This window comes from Lygodium microphyllum, chromosome 1 (genome assembly GCF_053477565.2).
Source record: "Lygodium microphyllum isolate KBCC chromosome 1, Lygodium_microphyllum_v1.1.10, whole genome shotgun sequence".
Taxonomy (NCBI): Eukaryota; Viridiplantae; Streptophyta; class Polypodiopsida; order Schizaeales; family Lygodiaceae; genus Lygodium; species Lygodium microphyllum.
The window spans coordinates 120,467,366-120,479,567 of NC_141135.1; the positions used below are offsets into that span (position 1 = coordinate 120,467,366).

At 42.1% G+C, this 12,202-nt stretch overlaps 1 protein-coding gene across 1 annotated transcript in view; it reads left to right on the top strand.

The window, feature by feature from the left end:
• Positions 1 to 12,202, top strand: part of VTE1 (tocopherol cyclase, chloroplast / vitamin E deficient 1 (VTE1) / sucrose export defective 1 (SXD1)) — a 188,773-nt gene that overhangs the window by 117,016 nt on the left and 59,555 nt on the right. Inside the window, exons 5-6 of the mRNA XM_087680911.1 lie at positions 604 to 773; positions 966 to 1,063. Of these exons, the coding sequence (XP_087537037.1) occupies positions 604 to 773; positions 966 to 1,063 (268 nt within the window). The remainder of the gene's footprint in view (positions 1 to 603; positions 774 to 965; positions 1,064 to 12,202) is intronic.

Genomic DNA, 12,202 nt, shown 5'->3' on the forward strand with positions numbered 1-12,202 from the left:
CCTTAGGACATATATTGCCACCTTAATGAATTCTATTGTTTCTCCTTTTGGCTAGACAAGTGCATCCATTGTATATTAAAAGCAATTCTCCTCAATGGGTTTTTGCCAATGTCATTGGTTATTAAAAGTAGTTTTCTTGAATGTTTGCTTGTATCATTTCTGTTCAGCCTATTAGTAAAGTGAACATGCAGAATCCTTATAGTCTAACTGGCTAACCCTCTTGTCTATGTTTGCAAGAGGGCAGGAGATATTTGGAGAGCAGGAGAGGAAGATCAACTGACACCTTGCACTTGAGTAGACTTGATTGTTTTAATCTGTCAGTGAGAAGGCATGCTCTCCATATATGCAAACAGAAGGATAAATAATAGCATCTGTTTATGTTGCACTTCCATGCTATATGCCATCACTACCCTTAATGCATGCTTACTAGTTCTAAATTTGATTTATGATAGGGCTATGGTTTACAGTCAAATATTTAATGCGAAATCAAGAGAGTAAATGTGCTTCTTTATAGCATATTTCCTTATTCTGAGACATCTGAGATATACTTCCAAGTGAGGGTTTATCCTGAACTGTGCATATGCATGGATGGTTCTTGTACAGGTCACCTGATGTGAAGACTCTGGAAACTTGCAAGTGGGAGTACTCTACTCGTCCTGTTTATGGCTGGGGAGATACAAGAGCAAATCAAAAGGCAACAGCAGGCTGGTTGGCTGCACTTCCAGTGTTTGAGCCACATTGGCAAATATGCATGGCTGGAGGGCTTTCTACAGGCAATGGTTTCTGAGCTCAACTTTTCCAATTTATTGTCTGCTTATTGTCACAAGGTTAATTATACAAGATGTCATTGTAAAGGGATATAAAAGGAGAATCTCAGACTAACAAGTGTGTACAACTAGGAAGTTTGTACAAAGCTTTTAGTGTCTGCGTGGCTTATTCTGAAACTATGGTGATGGTTGAATCAGGTTGGATTGAATGGGGAAATCACAAGTTTGAATTTGAGGATGCACCATCTTATTCAGAAAAAAACTGGGGGGGATCCTTCCCAACCAAGTGGTTCTGGGTTAGTATACATCATCTTGCTTTAATGTGCTCTTACATGTTTTCAAATAACCCAACTCTATCTTTTTCTTGCATTGCTGTTAAAAATAATATTAGTCACAGAACATCCTACTTCCTCAAGGTTACAATTTCTTTCATTAATATGATCAGGAATTGCTTTTTCCTAGAATGTGGCTGCTGGGATTATATTCTTGCTATAAAATGTGCCTCTTTCTGTTTCATTAAGGCTTCCTTTTATTTGAGTAGGTAGCACTTGCAATCTCTTCGATTGCTATAATATGTAATTGGCAAGGAAGATCTTGAGGTAATGACATAGGTAGAGGAAATGTGACTCTCAAATAAGGTTAACTAGTATGGTGGGGTGAAAGTGTACATTGACTGATCAAAAAGGCCCATTCCAAATTTTCACAAGGGTTCCTAGTTGGCTGGTTGCATATACACTTGCTCCATTGTGACATCTAATTTGGTAAGTTGTGTGTGCAGGGAGTGTGAAGAAATGCTCTAAACGCAAAAAGCATGAAACCAATTGTATGACAAAGCACATTCTGATAAACTTAGAACACAGTTAGGGTTAGGGTAACTCAGAGACAGTGAACACAATGAATAATAAAGTGAGTGAATAATGAATATACAATGCTCATGCAACAAACACACTATGCATTGAATAGTGAATCCCGAATTCTCGTATCTTTGGGATCAAGGTAGAGGTTATTAGCTTTAGAGTGTCGTACTTGGAATAGATCCTGAATTTCAGAAAAGGCAAACCTCCGAGTGTCCAACACCAATAAACACAGCCAAAGAAGATTGGAGCTGATGAAGACAGTAGTGCAAGAGAGAGAGACACTAGAAAGGTAGATACCTAAGGAGAGAGAAAATTTGCACAACAGTTGCTAGGTGCAAACACAACAAACAATGGTGAGAGAAAGTCAGGGCGGCAGCCAAAAAACCAAAATGCAAGATTTGGAGGAGAGAGATAATGATGGTGACAATTGCCAACCCGGGGTGATTGCACCCAACTGTAGGTGATAGCTCCTAGGACTTGGCAACAGTAGTAAACACACAAAGAAGGCTGGAGTCAGGCGCGCCGGATGGAAGCAAGTGGCTAGTGGAAGCTCTAATCGTGATATCCTGCACAAATGGGGTGTGGGCAGTAGAGTAATGGCTCTTGAAACCTGCAAAAATGAGATTGAGAAAGAGTGGTGGGCTGCATGCATATTTATAGAAAGTTTGGGTGTCATGAGGACATGTATTTTTGAAACCTCACTTAACATGTGGATTAATTTTTAATCACATGATTAAGTAAATATAGCACATGTGAGGTGCAACTGGGATCAAAGTAAATTTACGAGCCCAGGACTCGAAGAAATCACGAGATGTCAAAGGCAAAAGTTGCTATAAGTTATGCTTTGCAAAACGAAAACGGTTCTTTGTTTTAACGACGTCTCGGTTAATCGTTTTGGAACTCCAGAAAAACAAACTCTTATTGGCACAGGTACTTGGTGGGATCTCGTGCCAGTTGTTGGCATAGGTTATTCATTTGGCCATAAGTGTTAGTTGGTGACACTAGAGAAGTGGCGTTTATTGGTGCCTAACACTAATCTGATGGTCAAAGATAGCGGAGAGACAGTCGGGAATGGATGTTGCCTAGCCAATTTAATTATTGGCCAGTCATATTATTTTTCAGGCCACGGAAATAATTATTAGATTAATTTTCAGTATTTAAAGACTGAAAATTAATATTTAATTATGAAAAATGATGGAAAAACCATTAGGGGGGATCTCGGAAGTATACTGCATGCATCCAAGATACTGCGCCGACAGTATGTTTGCCCTGAGATCACTACTTAGTGTACTAGTCACTGTGAGATATGTAGATGAGTATGAGTTTCACCCGGGCACTGGAACTATACTTTTGCATCAGCTTATGATCAATTTAGCATGAATTTTGCCTCTATTTTGAGACAAAAATTTTGATAAGCTTCAGCTCAGTTTTTGGTGAGCTTGAGAATTGTTTATGGTCGCTTTTTTGGATCAGTTGTGCATCACTTTTTGCACTGATTGCTGGTCAGTTTTTGCAATGAGTTTGTGATCAGTTTGAGGTCACATTTGCAGTAGTTTTTGATCAATTCTCAGATCAGCAGGTCATCAGTTTATGATCAGATTATGCTCAGTTTTCAATGGTTTACATGTAGTTCCATGGACAACAACATATGTTATGATGCCATTGACGTTTTAGCCATGGTTTATGTTTTGTTATACTATGCTATGGGTTGGTTTTGCCAGATGAGTTGAGCTCATGAGAAACGGAAATGTCACATGATAATCTGGCAATGTTTTTGAGATTCTTTGTGAGTCTTATGCAATGTTATGTTGGCTGGTAATTTTTAGCATTTGTTGGGTATAGGCATGGTTGAACAACAGTGCGCAATGTTGTGTTGACTATGATGCCCTATGGAAATTCCAGTATAGTACTTTACTTTTGATGTATGTGGCAGTGCAATCAAGGACAATTGCAAGGATTTCAAGGGGGAGGACTGCATGAGGATATGCATTTTTGAAACCTATTTTTAAAACCTCACTTAACATGTGGATTAATTTTTAATCACATGATTAAGTAAATGTTGCACATGTGAGGTGCAACTGGGGTTAAAGTAAATTTACAAGCCGGGATCCGAAGAAATCACGGGATGTCAAAGGCAAAAGTTGCTATAAGTTATGCCACACAGGTACTTGGTGGCATCTGGTGCAAGTTGTTGGTCTAGGTTATCCATTTGGCCATAAGTGTCATTTGGTGATACTAGAGAAGTGGCGTTTAATGGTAGCTAATGCCAATATGATGGTCGAAGATGGCGCAGAGACACTCGGGAATGGAAGTTGTCTAGCCAATTTAATTATTGGCCAATTAGATTATTTTTCAAGGCATCGAAATAATTATTAGATTAATTTTCAGTATTGAAAGGTTAAAAATTAATATTTAATTATGGAAAAAGTTGGAAAAACCATTTGGGAAGGCTGCCACTTATCAAAAATGCCTAGGTAAGACTGAAAAACGTCTTTAGAGGTTCGAGAGAGGCATTTTTATAAATTCAGCTTGCAAGAGAGGGAGGGGAGACAACTGGTCTGATTTGTAGCCATTGGAGGACCTTCAGAGGCTGCCAAGGGCAGGACAAGACCAATCAACAGTAGGAGAGAGCATCTACAGGCTGTTGAGATATGGCAGCAACAATAACTGATTGATTTTCTTTAGTTCTTTGCATCTAGAAGCTGTTGTGATAGGGCAGCAGCTGCATTTGATTGATTTTTAGTTATTCTTCGTGACAAAACTCTGAATTTCCTCTCTCTACAATTTTCCCTTTCATCTCCGAGCCTTTTCACAGCCTTGCTCTGAAGATCTTAGCATTTAGATCCTTGGAGGCTAAGAAATTGCAAATTTCTCTGCTGTAAACCCGAATTTACAGTAGAAATTAGGGTTTAGCAGCAGCCTCGGGAAGTGTGCCAGAAATTGGAAGCTCTATGACTTCGATTTAACAAGGCTGAAGTTGTTTTTAGCCTATGCAAGTGGAGGGACCAATAATTAATTGAATTTAGAGTATTTTCCATCTTCATCAAAGCGGATGAAGGCCAATTGATTGCCCGAATCAAGGGGCAAATTAGATTAAAGACTTGCTGATGATTTTGAATAGTAAGGGGAGTTGGTTTACCGAAAGGGATTGGGAGAATTCCATTGTAAATCAGCCTCTTCTTCAATAAAGCTAAAGAAATACCGAACTTTCACCAATTTTGGGGCCAATCGGATGTGCATTGTCCAAGATCAATAGGTAAATTCGTATTTTTAGATTTGCATTATTTGTTTGTTGCTGTAATTAAGTTGCAATTAGGGATTTACCACCCATCCAAGCGAGGAAGGTTGGTTACATTGGGGCACCTAAATTAGGGTTTTATATGTGTGACACAGTAACTCTCTAGGATCGTGTTTCTTTTTAAAACAAGAGGTTTTCTTCATTGAGTAAGCGTGTTTGGGGCTATTTAAGTCAAGCTAATGCATTTTTAGCTCAACATCCCCTCTCAGGCCCAAAATAGAGCCATGAGAAATAAACCCTTAATATATATATTCTTTTATCCCAAGGTGTTCCATCCCAAGGCAGCCACACTAGGGCATCGGGCAAAGGGTGCATGTGGAATGCCTAGTGATCTACGAAGACTACAAAGGCGAGGGTTATCTTACCAAGGAAACGCCTATGATCACGCCAGAGAGGCCAGGGTATTGAACCAAGGATGGTCGTCGGCTGCCTAGAGGCCCACCAAGTCTTGCAAAGATAAATCGAATCAGCAATGGACTTTTTGATTTTTTTTTCTTTAAAATTAAAAATATTTAGCATTTAGTGATGGTTGGAAATGAGTTTTCGTCCTATTGAGTCATTGTGCTTTGAAGGATGGAGATGCATAGCCCCATTACCTTCATACAATAAGCAACACAATCGCACACACTACTAGGATAGTACCTAGGGATTTCGGAGTGTGTATGTGTGTGCCAATCATATGGAGAATATATGAGAGAGGTAAAACGGAAAAGCAAGTAAGACAAATAAAGCTAGCATGCAAGCATAGGAAAAGTAACGCCTTTGGAGATTGCCATGTGCAATGCCACGATTATGGCGGAGCCAGAGTTGACCACTCCAAGGGTGATCGAAAGGGGATACATGCACATAAATGCATGTTTACATGAACAGAATACCAATGCATGGGATAATGCAAAGGAGGATGCAGATACATACTCATGTAGAATGCGATGCAATGGTGCCACCTGGACAATGCCCTGATAGGGGAATTGTTCACTTGCCCAAGTGCCGTTTCACAATCATGTCATTTTAACAACGCAGATAAAGTTACAAATGTCCATAGTATACAATACATAAGAAATAAATATTTGAAAGCAAAAAGATGTAAACATCATCACTGTCACTATCAAGAGAAGGAAACCCCCTCTCTCAAACTGGAAGAAGAAGTAAAAGGGCAGTATCCTTTCCTCATCAATTTGAAGAAATAGAGGGTGTGCCCAAGCCGATCTGTGGTAGAAGATACTAGAGAATTGGCCGGTTAGCCACCTTAGTCAAAATATTTGCAAAGTTGTCGCTTGATGGCACAAACTTTAAGTGAATGGTGCCTAGTTCAAATTACTCTTTGATGAAATGGTAATGAACCGCCACCTGCCGTGTGCGAGGAGAGATAATAGGATTGGCTGCAGCAAGGGCAAGGGCGCTCTAGGTGTCGTAGTAGACAACTTTAGGTGACTAGAAGGAAACTGAAGTGCAGCCAACAAGTTCCTTAGATAGATGGCCACCATAGTGCCATTGAAAAGAGCTCGATACTTTGCCTCAGCCATGGAAGCCACAATTGTCTCTTGCTTACAACTAGCTCAAGAGATAGGTGCCGTGTCTAAGGTGTAGAGGTAGCATCCATGAGAACACCAAGTGTCAGGATCTCCCGCCCAGTCAAAATCAATATATCCCTGCAAAAACATAAACCATGACCATAAGTTAGTCCAAAATTATAGGTACACCTTAAATATCTTAACACACGAAAACAAGCAACCCAATGAGACATTCTAGGTGCCTTAAAATACTGACTAAGCAAATTAACTGAGAATACAAGATCTGGCTTAGTATAAATTAACTAGACTTATTTTCCTACACCTGTAAAGTGAGAAATAATAGGCTGAGAGCCAAAGAATGTCTCATACGGAGTATTTTTAGAGACCGTCGCTGTGGGGCATAGGTTGAGGATGTGCATTGAAGTGTTAACAATCTCGACCCCGAGGCGCTTGGAGAGCTATACTGCAAACAGTATAGAGCATGCCACCTTGAGGACAGTTGGGTTCCTACGCTCTACAACTTCATTCTGTGTAGGGGAGTTGGTAGAGGTGAGCTGGCGTGAAATGCCCTACTCCTATAGAAACTCAAAAAACTCGTGGGAGGTAAACTTGCCATCAGAATCACTCCTCATAGTATCCACACGATGACCAGTTTGGTTATGCACCAGCAGCACCCAAACACTAAAAGAAGTAAAGGCATTGGACTTGTGCTTGAGGAAATACACACACATGTATCTAGAGAAATCATCCTCTATCAAAAAGAAGTATAGTGCATCATTTAAGGTGGCAGTGGATGTGGGACCACAAAGATCTACATGAAGAAGCTTAAGGGGGTCAGCAACATGAGTAAATGGGTGTATGATGTTGCTTACCTAGCTAACATGCTTTACAGACCTCTCGAGATAATTTGAGGAGTGAAAGGCCCTCAACCATCCCTTGATGTGACAGCTCATAAAGAGAGTCCTAGCCAAGATGTCCTACACGAAAATGCTTAAAACGGTTAGAGGTCATGGGCTCCCGTATAGTGGCCAAACCCTGGAAGCGATGGAACTTCCCTGGCATATGGCAATTTCCTTGCGTCTTTTCTATCGTTTAGTACTATATAAATATAACATTCATTATGAAAAAAAAAAGAGATGTGTATTATGGGCGTCTCCATGCTATCATCCTAAAGGAGAGCGTTGATGTGTTTGTCCCCCCTATCTACACCTTAAACCTGTTGTGAATAAAGGCCTCGTGCCTTTAAAAGTGCTTGGGTGTGAACGCACCCTTAGCAGTTGTACTTACACATATATATCTATCTAAAAACCTAAAGATACACTCATCATTGTACCTGAAAACGTGTTCACTGTCTACTTTGCTCTCTCTCACTCTCTCTATCTCTCACTGCGCGTAGGACAATCTGTCTCGAATTCCGTGCCTAACCGGTCCCTATAAACTAGTATCAGAGCCATCAGGTTCTGCACGCTTCTCGAGACGTCAAGCGTGAGGTAGGCGAGGAGGAAGTTGCAGGTGTCACAAGCGAGCAGGAAGTGTCTTAGCTAGGTTCGACAGGAGTTACAGGAGTTGCAGGTGTCGCAGGGCGTGGGACAAGTCGATAGACGGGTTAGGCAGCTGACGCGCTGCCAGGCTGGCAGGTACAGCGGTTGCGTGCAGGGAGCCACCAAGACCAAACAGGTTGACGACCGGCGCTATTCGCGATGGGCCTAGCAGGTGCACGTGGGGGGAACCAGGCAGCAGTTGACGCGGCTTCGGACGGTGATGGCGAGGTTGTCGGCAGACATGCCATGCGAGAAGCCGGCGGGTCAACGAACCTCACGTCAGGTGTTTTTTCTTTAAAATAAAAAAATTTCCCCAAATCTTTTCTTTTACCCCCTTTTCTTTGACGGCATTCACGCGTGGAAGCACAGTTTCCAGATTTGTGCAAATTTGGCCTGGAAAAATTGGGGCTTTTCCCGGACGTGGGGACTTTAATGCAGAACTGGACAATCTATCGCAGAAATTGTAGGAATTTGTGACATTTTGTCCCCAACATTTGGGGCTTTTAATGTACATGCGCAAATTGGGCTGAAATTTATCCAATTTCTCGATATTGATGCACATTGGACCCCGTGCAATTTGGCGCTTTTGCAGTTTGGGCAAAATTTGTTTAGCACTTGGTCATTTTATGTACATGCAGGTTGAATTTCGCGCAATTTGGACATCAACATTGGCCTGTCCTATGCATGATAGAGGAAATGCAGATGTGTGTTTGATGCTTTGAGCACAAAATTTTGGGGCTTTTGCCTGTTTGTGTTAAATTTTATGCTCGTGGGTACATGTACAACAAAAATTGCAGGTGAAATTTTGGGATTTCTCATGTAATGTAATGCATATGCCCTTGGAATAGCTGTAATCAGTTGGATAATGCTATAGCACATAATTGGATGCTTCTGAAAATTTAATTACAGATTTGAAATCTGTGCTTCTGCGTGGTCATTTATTGCTGATTGGTACTTGTTTGTACCTTGGTCGCTTGGGTGACAGTTTGGGCCTGCATTTGCTGGGTTTTTGGTCACATTTGGGCTTAAAATCATGGCTGGCAGCCATGACAGTAGTAATCTGATGCACATAAAGAAGCTTGAAGGCGCACACAATTTTGCAGTTTGGCAAAAGCAGTGCTACAATATCCTGTTACAAAAGAAGCATGCAAAGCCGATCAAAACGAAAGGGGCAAAGTCCACGGACTTGGATTAGGACGATTGGGATGAGTTAAATGAGCTTGCACGCTCAACCATAGAGCTATCGATTTTTGATGCCTTGCTCTTCAACATTGAAGGTTTGGATTCTGCATATGCTATATGGACTAGATTGGAAGAACTTTATGCACAAAAGAGTGCTGCAAGCAAAGTGTATTGGCTAAAAAAGCTTATGGATTTGTGTATAAAAGAGGGTACAACAATGTCTACTCATTTGAGTGAGTTTAACTCCATTTTCAGCCAGCTGGTTGTCTTGAAGTTCATGATTGATGATGAATTTAAGGCTGCTTTCTTGCTTTGCACATGGGACTTTCTTCACTGTGCAGGAGAGGGGGTGTCTAGTCCTTGATAGAGAACAGTAGGATGAGGGGTCATGCGTCCTTTTGTGGAGGAGGATTCAAGTGGTTGGCCTTTAGGGGAAGACATGGCGTTTGGACCCTTATGTGTTTTGGGAGGAGCTCCGAGAGTGGTGCCTCTGGATTTGGAAGGGCAAGCCACTTGATGAGTTGGAGTGGGACCCTGGAGAGTGGCCATGGCCGGCCACTATGGTCCCCATGAAGCCACTGAGGTTCCTGGAGCACACAACCAAGATTGGCAGACACGTACTGATGCAAGAGGACATGGACTGGGCGCCTTTACGTAGCAGGTACTAGGTGGAGCATAGCATCACAGATGCTTTCCGGCAGACCTTCTGGCGCCGCCTATGGGACAACTGGAGGCTGGGGAGGGTTTCATACTTCTTATGGCTGTTGGCACATAGAGGCCTAGCGGTGGAGAGTTGCTTAGCCCAGATGTAGAAGGATGGAGGTTGTAAATGTTGCACATAGTAGGTTCTCGAAACTCCAAAGCACTTCCTTTGGTCCTGTGAGCTAGCACAACTCGTGTGGAGAGGAGCATGCCGCATTCTCCACCGTATACAATCAGCTTCGGATGTATCTCGTGGGGAGCTTTCTGTTGGCAAGCAGTCAGCCAGGGCCATCACCTTTTGTATGAGGCCGGCATGCAAGACACAATCTTCATCATTGAGGATGGGTCTTGTGCAATGGTCGGTTTGGAGGCTCTACCCATCCGCCAGGTACTGAAGCCCACAGCAGACGGCTTTGAGATATGGGAGATCGTAGGGAGTGTTACTAGATGGCACATTTGGAAGGCACGGTATCAAGAGGTTTTTGGCGGGGAGAGACTTTCAGTACATGCGATTTTGGCAGAGCTGTGGACCTCCATCATCCATTCCGTCGACGGCCGATGGGACCAAGTGCAGGGCAAGTCTCGAGCTCGTCAGGAGCTCCGTTTTCATTTCATGCACACTTGGGGCGGCCAGGACGTGTTCATGATGCAAGCAGGCAATCCCAAATGGCGATACTCCCCCCATGGCTTCTTACCCCCATCCTCCCAGGTTGCCTTGAGAGGCTTGTACACATGATTTATTTATGACCTTGCACCAACTCCAGGTAGTCTGTCGAGCATGAGCATCTCGTTGTAATCAGTCTTTTCGAGTAATATAATCAGCCACATTTTATTTGCAAAAGAAAAAGAGGTTTAATACCTCTTTTCTTAGTTTAAAACTATTTAAAAACCCTTTATGAAAAAACTTGTGTTTCTTATTTTACCCCCTCTCAAAAGAAACTTATGAAACATGTTTTTAACATTTCGTCTCTAAATGTTTTTGGCATTTTTGTCTGCTATGAGATGTTTTATATTTTGTAACACATGTGGGTCATCCAAAGCTTTTATTTTCTAAAGAATATCTTTAAATTCTTGTGAATACACACCCAACTCTTCTTCCCCATATCGAGTTTGTGAAAATTTTCAATCCGATGATCGGTTATGAACTACTTTCGAAAAACGGATTGAAAATCTACCACGTCTTCGTCTTGAGACGTAGCCCCATCCACCAAGCGTATGCCTTCTCATGGAACATAATTTGTATCTATCTGATATGTTGAGTGTTGATGAATTGATGAAATAAGTCATCCACTTGGCCAGCCATGGCCAGCCATGAGTCAACATTGGTCTTGTTGCATTACTTCTCTCCTTTGAAGGGATCAGGTAGGAATTGCTGGGGCAATGCCCTTATGGCTATGAGCACAAATGGAAAATGGGGAGTGTGTAGCTTGGGTAATTCCCATTGCATGTCTTTAATTTGAGCTTGCAAAACCACTACAAGGGATGAAGTCGCATTAGACTTCATAGAAGAAGAAATTTTGGGACAATACTTATACATGCGTGTGGATTTAAGAGAAGCTAGTCAGGCGTCCTACATATGTTGAGGTTCGGTTGCAACAGGTGAATCAAAAGGAGACATAGAGTGGGAGTCATGATGTTGAGATAGAGAATGAAAAAAAAGAAAAGTAGAGAGATTAATTACTTTAGGTCCATTCCTCATGCTTGTAGATCTAGTTTTGATTGGAAGGAATGAAGCGTTACCAATGTCATGGATCCTTTGGAAGTGCTAGTAGTGCTAGAGGCATGGAAGGGATGAAGAAGTATCAGTGAGGGCATGGAACCTTTGGTAGTGCTAGAGGCGCCTAGAAGGAAATAGAGGGGAGGGAAGAGAGGATGATAATGGAAAGAGTTCAAGGGGGTAGGAAGGAAGAGGCTGAAGGAGTTAGAAAGTGGATGGGGGATCTTAGACCTCCCCTTCCCGGGAGGTCACCCATTCTAGTATTGTTCATGCCAATGCGCGCTTAACTAGAAGTTTCCCATAATTGGGCTAGCCATCTAGCACCCAAAACCTTAAGCTGATGGACCTTTGCTCTATCCAATTATGGAAATCTTTCTCCATTTGGCCTAGGATTCAAACCTAGTCTCAACATATCACCGCTACACCAATAGTAAGCTAGTTTTCTCCAGCAAGTGTAGATTACATTTCCAACACCCCCCTCAAGCCACACCATGGTTGAGGTTCTAGTGCCACCAAGCTCAACAACCTGAGCTCTAATACCAAGCTAGAAACTGGGTGGGGGACCTTGTATCTCCCCTTTCTGGGAGGTCTCCCATTCTAGTATTGCTCATGCCAATGCACGCTTAA